The sequence below is a fragment of the Salvelinus sp. IW2-2015 genome, linkage group LG4q.1:29, assembly GCF_002910315.2.
Source record: "Salvelinus sp. IW2-2015 linkage group LG4q.1:29, ASM291031v2, whole genome shotgun sequence".
In the NCBI taxonomy this organism is placed as follows: Eukaryota; Metazoa; Chordata; class Actinopteri; order Salmoniformes; family Salmonidae; genus Salvelinus; species Salvelinus sp. IW2-2015.
The window spans coordinates 87,809,397-87,835,770 of NC_036842.1; the positions used below are offsets into that span (position 1 = coordinate 87,809,397).

The 26,374-nt window shown below is 43.1% G+C and overlaps 1 protein-coding gene across 1 annotated transcript in view; it reads left to right on the top strand.

The window, feature by feature from the left end:
* The window catches only part of LOC111962740 (kinesin-like protein KIF21A), a 72,733-nt gene that overhangs the window by 8,375 nt on the left and 37,984 nt on the right, over nucleotides 1-26,374 (top strand). The window contains 17 exon segments of the mRNA XM_023986046.2: nucleotides 12,401-12,623; nucleotides 13,821-14,003; nucleotides 14,888-15,037; nucleotides 15,185-15,316; nucleotides 17,316-17,504; nucleotides 17,830-17,945; nucleotides 18,203-18,398; nucleotides 19,801-19,875; nucleotides 19,877-19,924; nucleotides 19,926-19,975; nucleotides 20,183-20,269; nucleotides 20,365-20,562; nucleotides 21,316-21,403; nucleotides 21,513-21,627; nucleotides 22,624-22,812; nucleotides 25,585-25,784; nucleotides 26,016-26,123. Of these exon segments, the coding sequence (XP_023841814.1) occupies nucleotides 12,401-12,623; nucleotides 13,821-14,003; nucleotides 14,888-15,037; nucleotides 15,185-15,316; nucleotides 17,316-17,504; nucleotides 17,830-17,945; nucleotides 18,203-18,398; nucleotides 19,801-19,875; nucleotides 19,877-19,924; nucleotides 19,926-19,975; nucleotides 20,183-20,269; nucleotides 20,365-20,562; nucleotides 21,316-21,403; nucleotides 21,513-21,627; nucleotides 22,624-22,812; nucleotides 25,585-25,784; nucleotides 26,016-26,123 (2,347 nt within the window).

Sequence of the window (26,374 nt, forward strand, 5' to 3'; positions counted from 1 at the left end):
ATTCTCAATCAGGGACAACGATTGACAGCTGCCTCTGATTGAGAATCATACCAGGCCGAACACAAAACCCCAACATAGAAAATCACACATAGACAGCCCACCCCAACTCACGCCCTGACCAACTAAATAAATACAAGAAAAAGGAAAAACAGGTCAGGAACGTGACAACATGAGAACATATGAAAGCTGGTGGTTCCTTTTAACATGAGTCTTCAATATTCCCAGGTAAGAAGTTTTTGGTTGTAGTTATACGACTATTTCTCTCTATACCATTTGTATTTCATATACCTTTTGACTATTGGATGTTCTTATAGGCACTTTAGTATTGCCAGTGTAACAGTATAGCTTCCGTCCCTCTCCTCGTCCCTACCTGGGCTCGAACCAGGAACACATCGACAACAGCCACCCTCAAAGCAGCGTTACCCATCGCTCCACAAAAGCCCTTGCAGAGCAAGGGGAACAACTACTCCAAGTCTCAGTGCGAGTGACGTTTGAAACACTATTAGCGCACACCCGCTAACTAGCTAGCCATTTCACATTGGTTACACCAGCCAAATCTCGGGAGTTGATAGGCTTGAAGTCATAAACAGCACAATGCTTGAAGCATTGCGAAGAGCTGCTTGCAAACGCACGAATGTGCTGTTTGAATGAATGCTTACGAGCCTGCTGCTGCCTACCACTGCTCAGTCAGACTGCTCTATCAAGTATCAAATCATAGACTTAATTATAACATAATAACGCACAGAAATACGAGCCTTAGTTTCCGGATTTTACCATATTAATGACCTATCATTTCGAAAATAAAGCGTTTATTCTTTCAGTGAAATACGGAACCGTTCCGTATTTTATCTAACGGGTGGCATCCATAAGTCTAAATATTCCTCTTACATTGCACAACCTTCAATGTTATGTCATAATTACGTAAAATTCTGGCAAATTAGTTCGCAACGAGCCAGGTGGCCCAAACTGTTGCATATACCCTGACTCTGCGTGCAATGAACGCAAGAGAAGTGACACAATTTCCCCAGTTTAATATTGTTGGCTAACATGAATTTCTTTTAACTAAATATGCAGGTTTAAAAATATATACTTCTGTGTATTGATTTTTAAGAAAGGCATTGATGTTTATGGTTAGGTACATTCGTGCAACGATTATGCTTTTTTCGCAAATGCGCTTTTGTTAAATCATCCCCCGTTTGGCGAAGTTGGCTGTCTTTGTTAGGAAGAAGTAGTCTTCACAGTTCGCAACGAGCCAGGCGGCCCAAACTGCTGCATATACCCTGACTCTGTTGCACAGAACGCAAGAGAATTGACACAATTTCCCTAGTTAAAAGAAATTCATGTTAGCAGGCAATATTAACTAAATGTGCAGGTTTAAAAATATATACTTGTGTATTGATTTTAAGAAAGGCCTTGATGTTTGTGGTTAGGTACACATTGGTGCAATGACAGCGCTTTTTTTTTCGCGAATGCGCGAAATCACCCTTTTGGCAAAGTAGGCTGTGATTCAATGATAAATTAACAGGCACCGCATTGATTATATGCAACGCAGGACAAGGTAGATAAACTAGTAATATCATTAACCATGTGTAGTTAACTAGTGATTATGTTAAGATTGATTGTTTTTTTATAAGATAAGTTTAATGCTAGCTAGCACCTTACCTTGGCTCCTTGCTGCACTCGTATAACAGGTAGTCAGCCTGCCACGCAGTCTCCTCGTGGAGTGCAATGTAATCGGCCATGATCGGTGTGTCCAAAATTACCGATTACAGATTGTTATGAAAACTTGAAATCAGCACTATTTTTTTAATTTTTTTTAATTTCACCTTTATTTAACCATGTAGGCAAGTTGAGAACAAGTTCTCATTTACAATTGCAACCTGGCCAAGATAAAGCAAAGCAGTTTGACACATACAACAGTACAGAGTTACACATGGACTAAAACAAACATACAGTAGAAAAATAAGTCTATATACAATGTGAGCAAATGAAGTGAGATAAGGGAGGTAAAGGCAAAAAAAGGCCATGGTGGCGAAGTAAATACAATATAGCAAGTAAAACACTGGAATGGTAGATTTGCAGTGGAAGAATGTGCAAAGTAGAAATATAAATAATGGGGTGCAAAGGAGCAAAATAAATAAATACAGTAGGAGAAGAGGTAGTTGTTTGGGCTAAATTCTAGATGGGCTATGTACAGGTGCAGTAATCTGTGAGCTGCTCTGACAGCTGGTGCTTAAAGCTAGTGAGGGAGATGTGTTTCCAGTTTCAGAGATTTTTGTAGTTCGTTCCAGCCATTGGCAGCAGAGAACTGGAAGGAGATTAATTAATTAATCGGCCATTCCGATTAATCGGTCGACCTCTAATACCAACACATGTAGTCATAGCCAGTCCTACCCATATCCAACTTAAACGTTTTAGAGTTAATTTCTAACCATTTTGCCATGGGCCGTAGAGAAAAAAAGAACAACTTTACAGCTAATTTCTTGCAACTCTACACATTTTGCCAAAGGGTGGAGAGATATTTTGCAGTTTTTAATATAATAACTGAGTGAGTGATGGGGGCCCCTTGGCCAGAAATTTGACCATGCTTACTACAAGTTTAGGTAGCTGTCCTGCTAGACTCATTTACCCATCTAAAATGTTTAGCTGACATGGGCTAATTGAGTGACTATCAGTGCAAGAGAAAGACATAGCAAGAGAAAAATTGCTGATGCACAACCAAATTTAGAAAATTCGCCTTGTGTGTTTGAACTATTTTAACTCGCAACAGTAAATTGAGACCCCGACTGAGTTTGTGTTATTGATCTGTGGGCCAGCAGATTCCTGGCCTAGTTGAATATCATATGATTACTATACCATAACCGTAAGCACTCAGTTTCACCCCTCCACACATCTGTAGTCATATTGTCATATATTGTCACACCCCCACACACAGTCTGCCACTCGCCTTACCATGTCATACAAATACAGTCTCTTTTGCCGTGCTGGAGGCAGGCCATACAAATGAGTCCTGTCCACCTATCCTGCTGCTTACACTGGTAGCTACACACACAAGCTACACACACACACACACTGTTGGAATCTGCATATGCATGATGTGTGGGTGGATGTGGTACATTTCCATCAGGTGAAACAGCTTTCTTGCGAGGATGAATCACCATGTCATGTTAAATTACCATTTGTGTGTGTGCTATGCATTGTAAAGAAAAGTATATTGTTTCGTAACATGAAGCAAGTGTTCTTTAATCTATGTTCACTTCCCGACTATTTCCAGTGTACTTCCACTTCAACGTTTAGGCTGTCTCGTTGCCTGAAAGCAGCTTCACATGGTGGTCTTTTTCACCTCTCCCTGTCTGCATTTTTTGGGCCTAGCTTTTGTGTCAAGCCCTCACTGGTTGGCCCACTGTTGACACAAAGATGGGAGTCCTCTGTCAACACAGCACGGTTGACTGCAGGTGGATCCCAAGCTTGATGTCCTGGAGGGCCTTGGGGTGGAGGGAGGCAGGGGCGTTTTTCTAAGGAAAAGCAGCGCTATTCCCTGAAAGCATTGGGCTTTGTTCTTCCTTCGTCTCGCCATGTCATTTTAATCAAATTGTGACAATCATTGTGTGAGTTGCAGCTGATTGACATCCCTGAGTTTGTTTTCGATTATTAAACTGTTATTATGTTGTTGCACATTATACAACTTGCAATGTCTGTTTTTTTTATATCTTTGTTATTGATAATGACAACCTGGTGATCATGTCTTGTTGTCATGTCATGAGAAACTTTGCTTGTTGTTCCAGGATCCAGCACTGTCATGTGCTGTAAGTTGCTTAGGCTGCCATAACTCTGTGATTAGTTAAGGCTAGTGACAACTTCTGCAGGTTTTACCACCAGTGTTAGGGTGGAGGGGGAAACTTTCTCCCTCTGTTTTCCCCTCGTGTGTGTGTGTGTGTGTGTGTGTGTGTGTGTGTGTGTGTGTGTGTGCGTGTGCGCGTGCTTGTATTTTCCATTTGTTGACAGCTAGAAAACAACCCCTCTGGCTGGAGAGGGAAAAGTCAGAGCAGAGTGCAGCACCAGGCCAGACAGGCGTCTCTCTGAGGCACACTGAATACTGCTTCCTGTAGGTCAGAGGTCACAAAACAGTCCACCCTGGCCTGTGATTATTAGGGGTGCCCATCGGAGGGGAGGGTTAGGCGGAGTTAATCATCTCATCTGTTGTCAACCAGGGGAAAAGAGAGGGAGAAATACCGTTGAAGTTGTCCATAGTCACCAAGGATATCTTATCCTCCCCGAATCCTGATCTTTAAGTGAGAGCTCACTTGAAGCCACAATGCTGAGTTTGTTTTTCAGTCTACCTTTATTGTAACGTTGTAGTCCAGTACTCACACTGTCTGGTTCCGGTGTGGGTTCGATTTCCACTGGGGGACCAGTATGAACAAATATGAAAATGTATGCTCTAGATAAGAGCGTCTGCAAAATAACTCAAATGTAAAAATGGTGTAGTCCAGGACTCACACTGTCTGTCTCGAATTAACCGTTTCATTTCATAACTTGAAGGGAAACCAATTAACTGACCTAAGGTCATTATCCGACCCTGCCTTGCGTGCTAATCCACAAACAGACTGGAAGTGCCCGTCAGCGCTGGTCTGGGTTCAGTTAGTTTGCTCTGCTCTGTAATTAAGGGGTGAATCCTAACTTCCACTTAAGTAAAAATTTTGCTTTTTAAGTGGAAGTTAGGATTCACCCCTAAGCAAGCGTAAAGGGTGAGGATTGGCCATCTGATCCTGAACCTGTAGTTAAAGGGATGTTCCACCTGGGATGCGTGCTTCACTGCACTAAACCTCCATGTGTGGGTTCCGTATTTCCTTGGCAACCTTTTTTTCTATGGCAACAGGATAAACACCATCCTCTCAGGGAGCTCTGGAGGGATATATTCTGTAGAAAGATGTGGTTTGGAGACATTTTAATATCAGAGAACATATCTCTTGCTATTTCTGAAAAAAATTCTTCACTTCTAGTGTAAATTGCAATGTCATTATTAAGGCCTGTAATGACAGTTATTCTTTGTCTCTCTGATTTGACTAGTGGCACGTTCTGTGTTGAAACAGGCAGCTTTCTGTCCTCCTCTCTGCATTCTTCCTCTCCTTTCCAGAACCGCTTTTAGGGAAAACAGAAAGAGTTTGGTTTCCTGCTGTCCTCTCTCACTCAGAGAGAGAGAGAGGTGTGTATTTACCTGTGTGGGATTATAGATTGAGCAAGGCAGTTATGTTTGGGATGTGTTGCCAAAACAATGTCAGTGTACTAGAGGTGGTGAAGGCAGGATTAACAGGAATTGGTCTATACATTGTTGTTGTGATGGGTGATACGACCTATACGTTGTTGTTGTGCCATAGGCCTATACGTTGTTGTTATGTCATAGGGGGGATACGGCCTATACGTTGTTGTTATGTCATAGGGGGGATACGACCTATACGTTGTTGTTATGTCATAGGGGGGATACGGCCTATACGTTGTTGTTATGACATAGGGGGGATACGGCCTATACGTTGTTGTGACGGGGGGATACGGTCTATATTAACATTTTTCCCTTTTGTATGTATATCATAGGCAGGCCATTCGGACTTTTCACTAACTGAAATCTGCCACAAACAAAGCAGACAGACAGACAGACTTTGATCTGCACCACTATTTTGTCCCCTTGTTGTTGTTTCCAAATGTCACTCACCAAGACATACTAACTCAAGTATTCTCATAATTAAGTAGATTAGATTAGAGACACGCTACAGATGCCTCTAAAGGATGATGCCGAGGATGTCTGTCTCCTGTCTACCTCAAGGCTAAGTGACGCCAACCAATGGACCCTCGTCAAATGTAGTGCACTATATAGGGAATAGGGTGTCATTTGAGTCCCGTCACTTAGACTGGTTTAGTGGCATCATGATATCCTGCTGGGATGGGATTATTCTATTAATGTCCACTTCCATTACCAGTCACCATGGCAACCTCTTCCCTTCTTTGAAGTCGCCCAGCGCAACACAAAGAACAGTGCAGTAGGCCTACACTGCAGACTGTGAGACAGCAGCCACTGCCCTTCACAAACACAAATGAAGTCTTTATTAAACTAAACTTTTAAACTTCTAGCATCCAGCTCGCTCTGCAGAAAATGAGGCTGAAGAAACCTCTCACCCCCACGTCTCCTCCCTCTATCTTCTCCCTCGATGCAAACAGCCTTTAATGATTTATTGAAAGAGTGCTGTGGATCTGGAGTAGTGGCAGGGTGGTGGTGGGTGGGGGGGGGGGGGGACAGACAGCAGGTTGGGGCGTGTTCAGTACTTCAACCAGACTTGTAAATGTTTTGGGTTGAGAAAATGACCTCACTTTGGCTGCAAAGCTGAATGTTAAATAGCTGGTTTCTGAGCTGGTTTAAATCGCTGATGAGCTTAATCGCTCCGATTTAAAAAGCAGTTGGGGGTCCGGGGAGAATTTCCCCACAGTTTTTAAAAGAAAGAATGTAACTTAAAAGCTATCGTGAATATAGTCTCTCACTGAGGGGTAGTGATGGGGAGAAAAAAACGCTAATTACTAATCGCAATATTTTTTGGGACGATATTTTATATATACTTTGACTCTAGGTATTTCTGCTAGGTACCGTTAGCTGACGATAGTCGGCTGTACCTCCGCCAATACTCAGGTATTTTTCATCCTATGGCTCGTTCTCCATCTTCTTTTTAAATGGTGAGCCAACATGTTTTCAGCACTTATTTCCATGACTGATCAAACTCATTTTATAATGCTCTCTCTCGTCTATCTGCATCAGGCATATAGTGAGCAATATGTTTGGAACATCAAATCTAAAAAAAAATGCAGTATTGAATTGCAATACACACAGAATTGTGAGAATCCCAATACATATCGTATCGGCACCTAAGTATTGTGATAATATCGTATTGAGGTTCCCCCGTCAGTTTTTTTTTCCTGTTCGGGCACACGCTATGAAGGCTCCAGAACAATGACGTTGTACACAATTGTGCACAATTTTCTGGGCCCGTTTTGGCTCGTGAGCGTTACTTTCAAAACTACTGGCTGAAATTAGACACAACCTTTAATAGAGGCTCAATCACTTTAATTCAATGGTTTTAAAATAGATTTTGTATGCCTTTTTTTATAAATGTTTTATTCTATTTGACTAGGCATGTCAGTTAAGAACAAATTCTTATTTACAATAAAGGCCAAACCCGGACGACACTGGGGCAATTGTGCACCGCCCTATATGACTCCCAATCACGGCCGGATGTGATATAGCCTGGATTCGAACCAGGGACTGTAGTGAAGCCTCTTGTGCTGAGATGCAGTGCCTTAGAACGCTGCGCCACTCGGGAGCATTTACAGTATTAAAGTATATCAGTATTTAATTCTGTGTTGAAACATTGAAGAATTCATAAAAAATACAAAAAGACATTGGCATAGGTGTTCAAAAATCAACTTTTCTCTATCTTGCCCCCCCAACCCAAACTGAGAAGGCTCACTAAACGTGGGAGGGGATAGGGGATCACTACATATTTGGGAGAGACCATGTGCCCTGGGGAGAGAGGGGTGGAGAACAAAGTTTTGAAACAGTAGGATTACATGGCAAATTAGTATGTTAAACTGCCTGAAACAAAGACATCCCTTGTGGTAATGGAATAGGATTAGCTCTCTAGAGTGTGCAGGAAATCTTCAATTGGTAGAAAGGAGTTGTTCTGAGACTGGCATGTCAGCAAATGGATTTCATTCTGGGCTTGACATCTGTGTGCTTAATACATTATGACAGCCTTAAATGACAAGGAGGAACGAATTTGAGGATAAAACGTTTGATAACTTGTTGGCTCCTTTTTCTCTCTTCTACAACCAAAACAAAAGAGAATTAAACCTAAAAGCTTATTTTAAATTGTTAGAATTTGTGTATTTGTATTATATCATGTCACGCAAACAGATTTTGAGTGAATTTAAAGCTAGGCCTATGTTACTGTTGCTATTGTTTTATACAGTTACACTATCGTAATATTATTTTTGAATGATATATAGATATTTGTCTCCAAGTATCGATTTGTAAATAAAATAAGTATTTATTTTCTACTGTAGGTAGCGTTAGCTAGCTCTAGTCGGCTATACTGTACCTGTGCTAAAACTCCAGTATTGTTTCATCTAATAGCTTGTTCTCCATCATTTTAAATAGTGAGCCAACCTGTTTTCTGCACTTTTATTTCCATGACTGATCAGAACTTGTTATGTCATGCTCTCTCGTCTCTCTGCAGCAGACATACACTTAGTATACAACACATTAAGAACACCTGCTCTTTCCATGACAGGCTGACCAGGTGAAAACTATGATCCCTTATTGATGTCACCTGTTAAATCCACGTCAATCAGTGTATATAAAAGGGAGGAGTCAGGTTAAAGAAGAAGTTTTAAGCCTTGAGACAACTGAGACATGAATTATTTATCTGTGCCATTCAGAGGATGAATGGACAAGACAAAAGATTGAAGTGCTTTTGAACGGGGCATGGGTAGTAGATGCTAGGCACACCGGTTTGTGTCAAGAACTACAATGCTGCTGGGTTTTTCACAGTCAACAGTTTCCCGTGTGTGTCAAGAATGGTGGTGGGGGGCACATAAGTATCGTGATAATATCTTATCGTGAGGACCCTGACAATTCCCAGCCCTAACTGTTGCCCCCGCTCACTGTCTTCTCCGCCATGTTGTCAAATATGGATGATTCTACAGAATCCTGATACTTCTTTAAAATAGAGCTTGCTCTGTTCATGTTTTATTTCACAGTAGAACCAGCTCCTAGAATCATAACCATTTCATTAATCTGGCCTACTGATTGATGTTCTGCTGACCTTGTTTACCCCACATTCTATTTTATGCAGGCTTATAAAACAGGAGTGTTTGGCATTGGTCTTCCACCCCTGTCTTGTACCATGTCATAACCCTGTATTACTGTGATCTAGCGGACACCCCATGACCTTCAGGCAGGGCTTATCTCTTCTCCCGTCCCTACGTCTCTCCATTCCTCCCTCTGTCCAGCAGGCTGTGTAATCCTGTAGCAGGTTTGGTCGTTGGTGGTAATGGTGGGATCCAGTGTCACACAGACACAGTGAGTGCACTGTGCACCGACCACAACATTGTTTTCTGTGCCCACAGGGGACAATACAGTCCTTATATTCACGCAGGAACTTTCTTAGCCGTTAGTTTGACCGTAACAGTGGAGTCCTTTTACCAGAGGAGTTGTGTACACTAAGAATAAACGTCTCCCATTTGTGTAAAATGGCTGGCAGAAGATACAATATATTAGAAGCTGTTCCAATATATTGTAAACACTGTTTTAGACCTGGTTGGGAATGCAGTGGTATGGTACAGGCAGCACATGTAAACACAGAGCTGTATGTATTTACCTTCTATGTCTTTAGCTCTCTTTGTCTGCCAATCAAAAATTGTTTCTCTTGCCCTCTAGCACGGTCTCTCTTTCTCTCTGCATTTCACATCAGGTTTAATAATCCAGGGACAGTTGGCCAGCTATCAGGAGGGCATTATAGACATTCAGCATTGGGGCTTAGTGCATCTCTAGCTCACACTCGTACTCCACACACTCACACACACTCAGTCTCACACACGGACATACAAACACAAATGCAGACAGTGCCATCAGTAAGTATTCATACATATTTGACTTATTCCACATTTTGTTGTTACAGCCTGAATTTAAAATTGATTTACACAAAATATTCCATAATGACAAAGTGAAAACATGTTTTTAGACATTTTTGCCAATGTATTGAAAAGTATCTAATTTACATAAGTATTCACACCCCTTTGCTATGACACTCCAAAATTAAGCTCCGGTGCATCCAATTCCCCTAAATCATCGTTGAGATGTCACTACAACTTGACTGGAGTCCACCTGTGGCCAAGTTGATTGTTTGGACATGATTTAGAAAGATACACACCTGCCTAAATAAGGGTTAGAGCCAGAAGATTCTGTTGTCAGATGAGACAAAAATGTTACTCTTTGGCCTGAATGCGAAGCGCTATGTCTGTAGAAAACCAGGCACAGCTCATCACCAGTTTAACACGGGGCGGCAGGTAGCCTAGTGGTTAGAGCGTTGGACTAGTAACCAAAAGGTTGCAAGATCGAACCCCTGAGCTGACAAGGTAAAAATCTGTTGTTCTGCCCCAGAACAAGGCAGTTAACCCACTGTTTCTAGACCATCATTGAAAATAAGAATTTGTTCTTAACTGACTTACCTAGTTAAATAAAGATTTTTTTAAAACACCATCCCTACTGTGAAGCATGGTGGTGGCAGCATCATGCTATGGGGATGCTTTTCAGCAGCAGAGACTAGAGGAACAATGAATGGAGCCAAATAACGGCACATTTTTGATGAGAACCTGCTTCAACTGCAAACGACCTTAGACTGGGGCAAAGATTTACGTTCCAGCAGGACAAGGACCCCAAGCATACAGCCAAAGCAACACTGAAATGGCTTCAGAACAAGAATGTGAAAGTCCTTGAGTGGCCCAGCCAAAGCCCAGACTTGAATCCCATTGAAAATCTACGCAATAACTTAATAACAGAGCTTGAGATAATCTGCAAGGAAGAATGGGAGAAAATCCCCAAATCCAGATGACTCAAAGCTGATACAGACATACGCAAGACGACTCAAAACTCAAATCATCGCCAAAGGCGCTTCTACAAAGTATTGAGTCAGGGGTTTGAATACTTATGTAAATGAGATATTTCTGTATTTCATTTTCAATAAATGTGCAAAATGTTCTAAAAACAACATGTTTTCACTTTGTCATGGGGTGTTGCGTGTAGATGTGTGTGAATGAGTTTTATTGAATCCATGTTGAATTCAGGCTGTAACAACCAACTGTGGAATAAGTCGAGGGATAGGAATACTTTCTGGGGGCGCTGTGTTAAGCCAGCAGGCATGTTTTATGGGTATTGGGTCATAGATTCAGGGTAGCGTTACGACGTGACGTATGAGCTAATGCTTTAGACCAGGAATGGGCAACTGGCGGCCCACGGACCCATTTATTTTTTGTGGGGGGGAACTCAGTCGGGGTCTAAACTTAGAATAATAGAATACACAAGGTGCAATTTCAAAATTTGTTCGTGCATCAGCAGTCACTCAATTAGCCCATGTCAGCAAAACATTTTAAATTGCTAAGTTAGTCTAGCGGACATCTATCTAAACTTGTAGTAAGCATGGTCGAATTACCAATCGGGGTGGGGCCCATTGATAATCAGTTATCGTACTTAAAACTGCAAACATTTGCCACCATCCTGTGGCAAAATGTGTAGAAATGCAGCAAACTTGCTTTAAAAAAAGGCAAAATGTTCAGAATTGCAGGAAAGCAACTAAAGAATGTACTTTTAAAAAATCTTCGCTGTCACGAGGAGGGCCGCTAAAATGTTCGCAAGGTGGTGGTGGGGGAGGGGGGATGCGGGTACGGAGACCCACTGTAGCCCCTCATGATGTGTTATGATTTGTATGGCCCCCACCCCTATCAAAGTTGCCCAAACCCTGCTTTAGCCCTACCGGTTACTGTATACGTCCTGTTGCTAGACTGGCCTTTTCGTAGCCTTGTAAGTGAAGGTAATATGCCATTGTTAACTCCTCGTTTGAAGTGTACATTTTAATAGTACAACAACTCAAATCAACAGGGGTGCATGTTGCTGTACGTATTGAACACTGACTAAAAACAGCCTTACGTTTACATAAGGAAACTATTCAGACCCCATTACTTTTTCCCACATTTTGTTATGTTACAGCCTTATTCTAAAATGGATTAAATTGTTTGTTTACCTCAACAATGTACACAATACCACATAATAATAAAAAACAGGGATATCACATTTACATAAGAATGCCAAGAATGTGCAAAGCTGTCATCAAGGCAAATGGTGGCTAGATTGGAGAATCTCAAATATCAAATATATTTTGATCTGTTTTAACACTTTTTTTGGTTACTACATGATTCCATACATGTTATTTCATAGTTTTGATGTCATCACTATTATTCTACAATATAGATAATAGTAAAAATGAAAACCCTTGAATGAGTAGTCCAAACTTTTGACGGGTACTGTATATAAATTAGCAAACATTTCTAAAAACCTGTTTATGCTTTGTCATTATAGGGTATTGTGTGTAGATTGATGAGAGAAAAAAATATTGAATCCAGTTTAGAATAAGGCTGTAATGTAACAATGTGGAAAAGGTTAAGGGGTCTGAATACTTTCCAAATGTACTGTAGGTTTTAGGCCAATTACAGTATGTTTGTCTCTTGTTGACTGAATGACATTGAATGACATTGTTTCTCTCTATCTACCCCTCCCTCCCTTCCCCTCTCTATCTACCCCCAGGATTCGTCCTCAACTGGCCCGGGAGAAGATCGAGGGATGTCACATCTGTACGTTTGTGACCCCAGGGGAGCCCCAGGTGATGCTGGGTAAAGACAAGGCCTTTACTTACGACTATGTGTTCGACATGGACTCCTGTCAGGACAGCATCTACGCTAGCTGCACTGAGAAGCTGATCGAGGGCTGCTTCGAAGGATACAACGCCACCATTTTTGCCTATGGCCAGGCAAGTCTCTACACAGTCCTGTCTCGACTGACACCTGGGGCTCCGGGGTCACAAAGTGTTGATATTTGGGTTGAAGGACAGAACTCTTGTGTATAGCCCAGGGTTTTTCTTGGTCAGGTCAAATGACCTGGGAAAACTCTGGGGCCCATCTACAGAATGCAGTTGGCTAAAGCAGTTGTGCCATATTCCACTAGTTTGCACTGTGCCTGACATTGTAAGGCTGGTATTTGTGTAATGTAAAACTTCTGTTTGATCACGAGTCAAAGGCTGAACTGGTATGATAATCCTGTGTGAGGTCCTGAAAACACATTGACCCCTCCAATATTCTTTATATGTATATATTCTGTATTTTTGTTGAATGCTTTTTAGCTCTTGGAGTGCGTATATATTTTTTATAAAAGGTTTCGGAGAGTATTGGAGGTGCTTCTGTCATTGTAAGCCCTCACAAAGCTCTCTGAATCTATAGTAGCACCACTAAAGCACACACTCTCTCCCTCTCTTTTCCTATTCAACAGTTCTTACTCCTCAAGCAGTTTGGCGGCTGAGGCTCTCTCATAGGGCCTTCCTAGAACTAAAGTCTGTTTGATGGGAGGGGATTTTAGTGCTGGTGGGTCTTAAGGGATGCAGTTAAGTAGGCCTACACAACTCTTAAGATATTCATAATTTTTTTAATGTGAACTCCTCTTCCCCCCCATCTGTTCCACACCACCGCTGCTGCAGTGACTGGTGACCTACTTCTTGTCTGTCTCTCTACCATACTGTACAGTAGCTACAGTGGTTGGCCCTGGCTCTCGGTAGCCTGGTTCGGCCCGGCTCAGCTCAGTTTTACCCTGTGTTTTTACTCAGACTAGAGGCCATTTGGTAGGATATGTGTCTGTCTAGTCTGTGCTGGACTAATTCATCTTTAACACAGTCCCAACAGTTTGACCCAGTCAGCAGAATCCTGGGATTCTTCCCACTTGGTTACAAGCACAGCAGATTTAAATGAAACCAATTAATTAATTAAGTTGAATAAATGAATCTCGTTATCTCTCTCCTTGCTCATCCCCTCCCCCATTCCCCCTCCTTTCCTCGTCTGTATCTTTGCTCCCTCCTCCCCCTCTCCCCCTTCCTCCTCTCTCTTGTCTGCCACCTCATATTATCCTCCTTTTTTCTTCTCCTTTTCCATTCTTCATCTTCCTCTTCCTCCTCCTATAGACTGGGTCAGGTAAGACCTACACCATGGGTACAGGGTTTGATGTTAACATCGGGGAAGAGGAGCTGGGCATCATACCCCGGGCGGTCAGCCACCTCTTCAGGGGCATTGAGGAGCGCCAGCAGGCCGCTAAAGAGCAGGGACGACCCGTGCCTGAGTTCAAGATCAACGCACAGTTCCTGGAGGTATGGACTACGGAGACACAGAGGAGACACAGAGGCAGGCAACATGGGTAACATTCTACTTGTAAATATGTTATAGAGTGAGATAGGGATATAACCACACTCTCAGACACAGAGGATTACTTCAAATAATACATCAACCGTAGGCTGGCACTACGTAAGCCTGACATGGCTGTTTGTGTATTATTTTAGGTAATCCTCTGTGTCTGAGAGTGGTTATGTCCCTATCTCTTAAAACCTCACTCTATAACATTATAGAAGTAGATAATGGCGTTATCAAGTAGAATGGCGTTCTTGTAACCAAGAACCCCAGGATTACGTAGCACCGGTGCCAGTCTGTGTTGACACGTCACAATTTAACTAGCTCCCATCTCTAGTCTCCTACATAAGTTTCTCAGACTGTTGACTGTGGACAGCTGTCAGCGGGTGGGAGCAGGTTTGTTAGGGTCACGGTTTGGGGTGGCAAGGGTTAACACGGGATGACTGCACAGTTGTGTTTGCTTGTCATACTGACAGAAGCCTCATGGGGACAGACTGAGTCTACTCCTTTTTATGACAGAGTAATATACTGTATCTGTCATAGAAATAGCGTTAGTAGAAAGGATATGGCTGGAAAATCAACAGGTTTTTCAATATTGTAAGCAATGATCACTCCAGCCGCCTCAGAACAGTGAATGGGAATGTCCATTCTACCAATACTAATACTACTCTGTCTCTCTCTATAACATCATCAGATGTGATATTGCATAGTTGTGATATCAGAACTCTGGCATAGGATAAAAACATACTGTTAGAAGGTGTGATATTTCCATAGAATTTCACAGTGCTGAATTCAGAACGGTATCAAATAAGACTGTAATATTGTATTTCTGTATGTCCTGGTTAAGCTTTACAATGAGGAGGTGCTGGATCTGTTTGACTCTACACGGGACCTGGAAGCTCGGACGCAGAAATCCCACATAAAAATCCACGAGGACGCTAATGGAGGAATCTACACAGTAGGGGTGACCACACGGACGGTAGCCTCCGAGGCAGAGGTGTGTGCGTCGGGATGTATAGTCTGGGGGTCCAGAAGAAATGTATGGCTGTGTACATACAATGTAGGACTGTAAAAACAGGAATAACACTGTAAGTGATCTTTTATGCGGTGACATGTCCAATCTCCTCTCTGTCTCCTCACCCAGATGATGCAGTGTCTGAAGCTGGGTGCTCTGTGTCGAACCACCGCCAGCACCCAGATGAACGTCCAGAGCTCCCGCTCTCACGCCATCTTCACCATTCACCTGTGCCAAGTCAGAGTCTGTGCATCCGACAATGTACGTACAAGAGCAGATTATTCATTAGCCCGAGGGCCCGTCCCTTTGTGCTGGCTTTCCAACTCCTATCTTATTCCGTATCTACTCTTTTGTTGCTATGAGGCGACTCTTGACACGTGTTACGACACTGTTACGACATGCTATGACAGTGACTGGAGTTACTTCTAACCTTGACATTTTACAGAAATCATATAGCCACTCAGCCGCTCCTACGCTATCATGTTACATTATGCTAGTTTAATGTGAATGACATCTATAGAAAGTAAAGGTCGACCGATTCATCGGCATGGCAGATTAATTAGTGCCGATTTCAAGTTTTCATAACAATCGGTAATCAGCCTTTTTGGACGCTGATTATGGACGATTACATTGAATCCGTGAGGGAACTGCGTGGCAGGCTGACCACCTGTTACGTGAGTTGCAATCCGTGAGGAAACTGCGTGGCAGGCTGACCGCCTGTTACGTGAGTGCAAATCACGTGAGGAAACTGCGTTGCAGGCATGACCGCCTATTACGTTTGAGTTGCAATCCGTGAGGAAACTGCGTGGCAGGCTGACCGCCTGTTACGTGAGTTGCAATCCGTGAGGAAACTGCGTGGCAGGCTGACCACCTGTTACACGAGTTGCAAGCTAGCATTAAACTTATCTTATAAAAAACAATCTTCACATATATCACTAGTTAACTACACACGGTTGATGATATTACTAGGTTAACTAGCTTGTCCTGCATTGCATATAATCAATGCGGTGCCTGTTAATTTATCATTGAATCACAGCCTACTTCAACTTTGCAAAACTGGTGATGATTTAACAAAAGCGCATTTGCGAAAAAGCACATTCGTTGCACAAATTGACCTAACCATAAACATCAATGCCTTTCTTAAAATCAATACACAGAAGTTTATTTTTTTAAACCTACATACTTAGTTAAAATAAATGCATGTTAGCAGGCAATATTAACTAGGGAAATTGTGTCACTTCTCTTGCATTCAGTGCCAGCAGAATCCGGTTATATGCAACAGTTTGGGCCGCCTGGCTCGTTGCGAACTGTGTTTCATCCTAACAAAGACCATAATTAATTTGCCAGAATTTAACATAATTATGACATAACATTGAAGGTTGTGCAATGTAGCAGCAATATTTAGACTTTAAGAACATCCAATAGTCAAAGGTATATGAAATACAAATGGTATAGAGAGAAATAGTCGACGCGTCATAATTCCTATAATAACTACAACCTAAAACTTCTTAACTGGGAATATTGAAGAACTGGGATATTGAACCACCAGCTTTCATATGTTCTGAGCAAGGAACTTAAACGCTAGTTTTTTTACATGGCACATATTGCACTTTTACTTTCTTCTCCAACACTTTGTTTTAGCATTATTTAAACCAAAATTGAACATGTTTCATTATTTATTTGAGACTAAATAGATTTTATTTATGTATTATATTTAGTTAAAATAAAAGGGTTAATTGTTCATTCAGTATTGTTGTAATTGTCATTATTATAAATTATATATAAAAATCGTCCGATTTAATCGGTATTGGCTTTTTTTGGTCCTCCAATAATCGGTATTGCCGTTGAAAAATCATAATCGGTCGACCTCTAACAGAAAGTGCTCTTATTACTGACATTCTATGTTTATGGTACTAGCATTCTATGTTTATGGTACTAGCATTCTATGTTTATGGTACTGGCATTCTATGTTTATGGTACTGGCATTCTAAGTTATATTACACTAATGGCATGGACAGTGCTTTTGACTTGGTACTGAAACAAAGGCATCCATCTTGGTGTTATTTACATGTACACTTTGATAATTTAGCCAATGCTCTTATCAAGAGCGACTTACATAAGCAATTACGGTTAAGTGCCTTGCTGAAGGGCACATTGAATGATTCTTCACCTAGTCGTCTCTGGGATTCGAACCAGAAAACTTTCGGTTACTGGCCCAATGCACTTAACCTCTAAGCTACCTGTTATTTATACCTCACAGAAAGACAACAACGAGACAGACAACAACGAGACTGACAACAGGATTGCTAATGGCAACTCAGAGATGGAAGAGTATGAGACACTGACGGCCAAGTTTCACTTTGTGGACCTGGCCGGTTCTGAAAGGCTGAAGAGAACCGGTGCTACAGGAGACCGAGCTAAGGAGGGAATCTCCATCAACTGTGGACTGGTGAGAGTTTGGCTGTGTCTCAAATGGACCCTATTCCCTATAGTAGTATACAGCTTTTGACCCACCCTTTTCCCAAACACACTATAGGGATCTGGTCAAAATACAATATAGGAATATTATATCAAGTCAGATGAGTCCTTTAAAAATAGGCATCATTTTATTTCTTAACCGTAAAGAGCCATCTAGTGGTTAAAAGCAGTACCTTGCAAATACTGTGTGAAGTCGTGACAGCCCAGTATGAACACAAGTAGACTCCTCGAATGAGAATCTTTCTGAAAATACCTTTCAATGTCTGTTTTTTTTGGTCATCTCCTCCAAACTGCAGCTTGCTCTGGGGAATGTAATTAGTGCTTTGGGAGACAGGAGCAAGCGATCCACGCACGTGCCCTACAGAGACTCCAAACTCACCCGGCTCCTACAGGACTCTCTAGGTGGAAACAGGTCTGTTTACCATTGGTCTGGCCTTTCTCCCTCTCTCTATAAGCATTGTTGTCATAGTAATCTGGTATGATGTGCATGTCAAACTAAATGCATTTTGTCAATCGATACAAATTGTACATATTAAGAGTCAGCTTTGAGGTGTCAGTCTGTTTCTTGTTCAGTCCACTTGTCATTGGCTTGTCAAGGCAAAGCTGTTATGTTGTTGAATGCATAAAGTGAGGAGCCCATGTTAATTTGAATTCTCCCATTACCCTCAGCCAAACGATGATGATAGCATGCATCAGTCCGTCTGACCGGGACTTCATGGAGACCCTGAACGCGTTGAAGTACGCTAACAGAGCCAGGAACATTAAGAACAAGGTGATGGTGAACCAGGACAAGGCCTCCCAGCAGATCTCTGCTCTCAGGACAGAAATCGCCAGGCTACAGATGGAACTGATAGAGTACAGGACCGTAAGAGAGAGGGAGGGAGAGGGATGGGAGAGGGCGGGATGGAGGGATGGGAAGGGAGAGGGAGGGATAGGGGGATGAAGAGGGGATGGAGGGATGGGGAGAGGGGTGATGGAGAGAGGATTGGAGACGGAGAGAAGATTACTGGAGAGCGCTGAGATGTGGAGAGGGAGAGAGAGATGGAGGGAGAGGAGAGAGATGTGGGGGGAGGAGCAAGAGATGTGGGGGAGGGAGAGAGATTGGGAGGGGAGAGAGAGATGTGGGAGGAGAGAGAGAGAGATGTGGGGAGGCGAGGAGAGATGTGGGAGGGAGAGAGAGAGATGTGGAGGGAGAGAGAGAGATGGGGAGGGAGAGAGAGAGATGGGGGGGGGGGTGAGAATGGGGGGAGTGAGATGGGGATGGATAGGGAAGAGGGGGATGGATAAGGAAGAGAGGGTGATGGAGAGAGAGATGAGGAGAGAGATGAGGGTGGAAAGGGATAGGGAGGTGGAGGGGATGGATAGGGAAAGGGGATGGGAGAGAGAGAGATGAGCGTGGAGGGAGAGAGAGAGATGAGGGGGGGAGAGAGAAGTTGGAGGTGGAGGGATGGATAGGGAAGAGGGGATGAAGGGAAGAAGGGATGAGGGATGGAGAGGTGATGGAGAGAGAGGAGATGTGGGAGGGAGAGAGGAGATGGGGAGGAAGAAGGATGTGGGGAGGGAGAGAGAAGAGAGGGAGAGAGAGAGATGAGGGAGAGAGAGAGATGAGGGAGAGAGAGAGATGAGAGGGAGGAGAGAGATGGGGGTGGGAAGGATAGGGGATGATAGGAAGAGGGATGGGGAGAGAGAATGAGGAGGGAGAGAGAGGGAGAGAGAGGAGGAGGAGATGGGGGAGGAGAGAGATTGGGGTGGGAAGGGATGGGGATGGATAGGGAAGAGGGGGTGTGGAGAGATGTGGGAGATGGGGAGTGGGGGAGGGAGAGAGAGATGGATGCATAGGGAAGAGGGGGATGGAGAGAGAGAGAGGTGGGAGAGAGAGGAGAGGGATGGGGTGGAAGGGAGAGGGAGGGGGGATAGGGAAGAGGGGGATGAGAGAGGAAGAGAGTGGGAGGGAGAGGGAAGAGAGATGGGATGGGGGAGGGAGAGAGAGAGAGCAAAAATTATGTGGTGCACTTACACTACATGACCAAAATTGCGTGTTGTGTTGGGCATAGTAAGAGTTGAGGAAAGGGTCAAATATTGTGACACGGAGGAGAGAGGCTGAGAGAGGGGGGGGGGGCTATGGATAGAGAGAGTGAGAAAGTCAATTATATGAGAAAAACTGGATAAAAAAATAAAACGGAAGTATATGAAAAAGAGTTATACCGTCAGAGAAAATAATTCCCCTTATGACTTATAATTATATCTAAACCTATTTTCCCTGGTAGGGTAAGCGTAGTGGGAGAGGAATGTGTATGGAGAGCATCAACGACATGGTCCATGAAAACACCATGCTGCAGACTCGAGAACAGCAACCTGAGGATCAGGGTCAAAGCCATGCAGGAGACCATTTGACGCCCAGAGGGCCAGACTCACACAGTACCTCAGTGACCAGGCCAACCAGTCCTCGCCAGGGCAGTGAGTGGGGTGTGTGCATGTCTCCTGGGAGATATGGGAATGTGAGGTGGGGTTTTCGTGTTGTCGAATGTCTGTGCCAATCCCCTCACATCATTAAACAGTTCATTAGTTGGTGTGTGTGTGTGTGTGTGTGTGTGTGTGTGTGTGTGTGTGTGTGTGTTTTTGTGTGTGTGTGTAAGTGTGTTTCCTAAGGTTTTCGTGTGTTGTTTATTCAGGTGAAGGCAGTGAAGAGATTGGGAACATGATCCAGAGCTATATCAAAGAGATAGAGGACCTCAGGTAAGTAAATGTCTCCCCTATATTAAGATTAATACCTTTCATTTGTCATTTCAATTTGTTAAATTTGTCAATAAGCTTTACTGTTATCCCCCTAGAGCCAAACTCCTGGAAAGTGAGTCTGTGAATGAGAACCTGCGTAAGAACCTGTCCCGTGCCTCCTCACGCCAGTCCTTCTACCCCGGAACCTTCTCCCCTGCCCTCCTGGCCCCCGAGAAGGAGGCCTCCGACATCATCGAGATGGCCAAGAAAGATCTGGAGAAACTCAAGAAGAAGGAGAGGAAGAAGAAGAAGAGGTAATAAGAGATGGTGGTTATGGAACCAAATTATTGTTTTCTTGTTTTGGAAAAAACAAACTCCACTACACTGGCAATTATTGTACAGGATATCCTCAATGTGTTGCCATGGGGAGTAACAGTTTGTGATCCCCATGTTTCTCCCTATTACTTCTCTTCCTTCCAATTCTCTGTACTCCCTGATTTCTTTCCTTCCTTCCTTCCTTCGTTCCTTCCTTGTCACCTCTCCCCTGTGACCTTCAACCCTTACCTTTCCCTGAAGGCTCCAGCAGCTGCTGGAAGAGAGAGAGAGGGAGGAGCTTGTAGAGGAGGAGGATGGCAGGTTTGTCACAGGTTCCCCCTTCCCTTTACCACATTGCCACTCCCATCCCTCGCTTCTTCTAAACCGCCATTTTGTTTTGTTTAGCAGGCAGTTGACACACCAGAAGGAAAACTTCAGTTCTTTCTGTGCTCACTTGTTTGTTCACCCCGACTTGCTGATATGATGGAAACAATGCTATTGATTCTGTTTTCATGCACCACCAATGGCCTTATCTCTAGCTTTTTTAACACCCTTTATTTTGGAAGATACTAAAAAAACAGATTCCTTTACAGATAATTACTGTACTTACTTTTTTTTGTGCTGCTGCATATTCTGTCATGCTATTATGCTTTCGGTTGTCTTTTTTCCCCTCTAGAAAATAAATACTATTGAACCTTTGGTCTGCTCAGTTCAATGTTGTCTCACCCTGCCTCTCTGTTCTCCCCGACTAGTGTCGTCAAGGAAGAAGTCCCCGACAATGACCAAGGCCAAGGGACGGAAAAAGAGCTGACTGAGCGGTCCAATGACGAGCCTGAGATGGTACATTTGACAACATATTAGTCCAATGATATCTCAGGATTAAGAGAAGTGTTTTTGCCCACCCCATTTTGCTGATCATTTTCTATTCTATTTTTGTTTGTGACCTCAGGAGGGGAGTGACCATGAGGATGGGGAGGAGGAGGAGGAAGAGGAGGAGGAGGAAGAGGAGGAGATGGATGTGGAGGAGAGCTCTGATGATTCAGACTCTGAGTCAGATGAGAAAGGTAAAATAGCCAAATCGTAGAAATAGCATGTATAGAAGGGACATGTCTCTCCATGTTTGAGTCAGTGAGTAGGGTTACATGGACAGTCAGATTAATATAATAGTTTGTTTAAAACGTGTACATGCTTTGCAAAAACGATTTCCCTAATAGACATGTTTCCATGGACACATCTGAAATCAGGCTACCTGATGGGACTTAAATAAATTCAGAAAATCACCAATCAAAATCAACGTTCTACCACGGACATATAACATTTGTATGTAAACTATTTCTAAGATGTATACTTTTAAGTTTTTCGGAACTCACTTTACTTGAGCTTAAGAGGGAGGCTGGTGCTACCCGGTGCTGTCACATACTCAGATCAAATACTCTGCTGGAACGCCGATTTAAGCTTTTACATGTATTAATAGTTTGAAAGGTTGCTCAGGAAACCAGGTGTTTTAATCGGCGTATGCTTACTTTGATTATGACCTTACGCCAATTAAGATAAGCAGAGTAAGGTGTTTACATGACTAATGCCATACTCCGCCTACTGCCATAATCAGTTTAATATCGATTTATTAGTGTGCATGTAAATGTACTCATTGATTTGTTGTAAGACAAAAATATTGGAGTGCTATCTATTTTAGAGACTCCCTGTAGCATCAAGTAACTAACATTCTTGCAAAATGAGACATTGTTTTTTGATAGAGAAATTTGTTTCATTAACTTACTTGGTTGAATAAAGGCAATATGTTTTATTTGAAAGAGTGTGTAACAGCTACGGTAAAGTATATGCCACCATGTTTACTTTACTTCAGCCAGAGAACTTCCAGGCGGACCTGGCCAACATCACTGTGTTGAGAGCTACTAAATATGTCTGTCTGTGTGAAACCCATGTGAATCTACTTCACCCACCAGAGAACTTCCAGGCGGACCTGGCCAACATCACTGTGTTGAGAGCTACTAAATATGTCTGTCTGTGTGAAACCCATGTGAATCTACTTCACCCACCAGAGAACTTCCAGGCGGACCTGGCCAACATCACGTGTGAGATCGCCATCAAGCAGAAGCTGATAGATGAACTGGAGAACAGCCAGCGCCGTCTGCACACGCTCAAGCAGCAGTATGAACAGAAACTGATGATGCTGCAGAGCAAGATTAGAGACACACAGCTGGAGAGAGACCGGGTGCTACACAACATGGGTAAGCGTTATCACGGTAGGAAGTGAAAGGTGGGACTGCTGCAGAGCTACGGGGTACGGCTAAGGCCGTCACTGGCTTCAGTTGACACTGTGAAGAGTTTGGAGTGTTGATTTTGCTGTGGTTCTTTAGAACCTGTGACCTGAAAGCAATTGAACAGATGATTCCATCTGTTGATTTTAAAGCAGGGGGGGCAACCTTACACTGGAGAGCTGGATTTTACTTTACCCCCTACTCTAACATACCTGATTCAGCTTATCACTTGAGGTCCTGGGGCTCAATTATCAACCATGCGTGCATTTCTTAAAATATTCTGCCGTACGTGGAGATTCTAGGATTTGCGTGTGAAAGTTGGATAAATCCCAATAATTTGTGGCGCACGCAAATACTAGAATCTCCACGTACGCCAGAATTTAGTAAAAAAACATATACGCAACATACAGTGCATTCAGAAAGTATTCAGACCCCTTCACTTTTTCCACATTTTGTTACATTACAGCCTTATTCTAAAATTGATTTTATTTTTATAATCCTCATTTAATCGACACACAATACCCCAGAATGACAAAGCAAAAACCGTTTTTTATACATTTTTGCAAATGTATTAAAAAAATTATAATAAAAAAAAAACGTATTTACATAAGTATTCGGACCATTTGCTATGAGACTTGAAATTGAGCTCCGTTGCATCCTGTTTCCATTGATCATCCTTGAGCTGTTTCTACAACTTGGAGTCCACCTGTGGTAAATTCAATTGATTAGACATGATTGGGAAAGGCACACAGCTGTCTATATAAGTTCCTACAGATGACAGTGCATGTCAGAGCAAAAACCAAGCTATGAGGTTGAAGGAATTGTCCGTAGAGCTCCGAGACAGGATTGTGTCGAGGCACAGATCTGGGGAAGGGTAACAAAAAATGTCTGCATCATTGAAGGTCCCCAAGAACACAGTGGACCCACCAAGACTCTTCCTAGAGCTGAGCAATCGGGGGAGAAGGGCCTCGGTCAGGGAGATGACCAAGAACACGATGGTCACTCTGACAGAGCTCTAGAGTTCCTTTGTGTAGATGGGAGAACCTTCCAGAAGAACAACCATCTCTGCAGCACTCCACCAATCAGGCCTTTATGGTAGAATGGCCATTTGGAAGCCACTCCTCAGTAAAAGGCACATGACAGCCCGCTTGGAGTTTGTCAAAAGGCACCTAAAGACTCTCAGACCATGAGAAAGTGTCACGTCTGGAGGAAACCTGGCACCATCCCTACGGTGAAGCATGGTGGTGGCAGGTGTGGATGTTTTTCAGCGGCAGGGACTGGGAGACTAGTCAGGATCGAGGGAAAGATGAACGGAGCAAAGTACAGAGACATCCTTGAATGAAACCTGCTCCAGAGCGCTCAGGTCCTCAGACTGGGGCAACGGTTCACCTTCCAACAGGACAACCACCCTAAGCACACAGCCAAGACAATGCAGGAGTGGCTTCGGGACAAGTCTCAATGTCCTTGAGTGGCCCAGCCAGTCCCCGGACTTGTACCTGATTGAACATCTTTGGCGAGACCTGAAAATAGCTGTGCAGCAACGCTCTCCATGCAACCTGACAGAGCTTGAGAGGGTCTGCAGAGAAGAATGGGAGAAGCTCCTCAAATACAGGTGTGCCAATCTTATAGCATCATGCCCAAGAAGACTCAAGGATGTAATCGCTACCAAAGGTGATTCAACAAAGTACTGAGTGAAGGGTCTGACTACTTATGTAAATGTGATATTTCCGTATGGGGGAAAAATAAAATTCTTAAAACCTGTTTTTGTTTTGTCATTATGGGGTATTGTATATAGATTGATGAGGGGGGAAACGATTTAATCAATTTTTAAAATAAAGCTGTAACATAACAAAATGTGGAAAAGGGGAAGAGGTTGGAATATTTTCCCAAATGCGCTGTATTTTCATTGATAAATCAGAGGCATATTATATTTGTGCGGTAGTGAACGGTCCCGCCTGGATAACACCCCTCCATTCACCTTTTATAGCAATGAAAACACCCTCATTTGCTGTATGATTTGGAGATGTTGAAACTGGGCCATGATAGTGCCTAAAAGAAAGCGCAACGTCAAATTTGATCCCAGGTGTGTAGAGGTGTGGGCAGAATGTTACAGTGACTTCTCCAAACTAAACATCCGTGCCGCCTAGCAAGTGACAAACACTGGTTGCGTATTCTACAAGATTGATTGTCCTTTTGAATAATTTAAAAATAAATGTTAGAACCCACACTTCTTTGCAAAAGACAACTTGTTGTTCATTATATTGTTCATCAATACATGATGGTGTTTCTATCTCCTGCCTTGGTATAGGCTCTGAAATTAAATGGGCTATGATGTCATGCACCTAACCCTATCACACAGCAAATATAGCCGTAATGTCTCATACGGTCAAGGCTTTCCTGTATGCTTGGCTATTGAATGGGAGATTTTGATAAATGGTAGACTACTATTTGTTGTGTAGCAGGAATCATTTAAAGCAGTTATGTCAGAAAAGGAGAGACGTCCTGTGATATGCGTGGAGATACACACACTAATCTGCCAGGTTCAAAATGTATAACTACCAACATTTGCAGGATAACTGGTGCAGGCCAAGGTTTGGAGTATATTTGCAAGCACCTTGGGTTGATAAGACCCCTGGTGAGCAGCTGACTAATAGAACCAGGTGTGAAGGGTTACAGCAGGACAGGAGCATTCCTTGGGTCTAAAAATTACCCTTTTGTCTTTGGTCCCCCCCCCCCCCTTAGGCTCAGTGGAGACGTGCAGCGACGATAAGGCTAAGAAGATCAAACAGGAGTATGAGAAGAAGCTGAGCATCATGAACAAGGAACTACAGAAGCTACAGTCAGCCCAGAAGGAACACGCACGCCTGCTCAAGAACCAATCCAAGTACGAGACACAGCTGAAGAAGCTCCAACTGGACGTCACAGAGATGAAGAAGACAAAGGTAGCAAGAAGACGTACTTGAACCACGAACGATACGACACTGTTAACCACTGTGAGGTGTTTGTTGGTACTGCATTGATACTGTACTGATATTGATGGGAGGAATCGACCGCAATGAAGTCGAACAAACTGCCCAGAACCGGGTCCGCTGCTGAGTTCCATCGCTCCACTAGGAATGTTAAGTCATTCAAGACTGATATTGAGTTAAATGTGAATGTGCTGTATTGTGCAGGTTCGTCTGATGAAGCAGATGAAGGAGCAGCAGGAGAAGAACAGGATGACAGAGTCCAGGAGGAACCGAGAGATCGCCACCCTCAAGAAGGACCAGCGCAAACAGGAGGTGAACCATAGGATCCGTAGCTTAGTTTGTCAGGCTTGAAGCTGAGCGGGCCTTTTCATCATGCTGACCCAAACTGTTTTCTTATAGCTCGTTATCCAGTGACTATAAAGTTGTAGCAGTTTCACCATTTAAGCGTTCCAGTTTTAAGCACCTGTCAATGCAACTTACTGGTGTTACTGAATGCCATGCTAATGCAACTTACTGGTGTTACTGAATGCCATGCTAATGCAACTTACTGGTGTTACTGAATG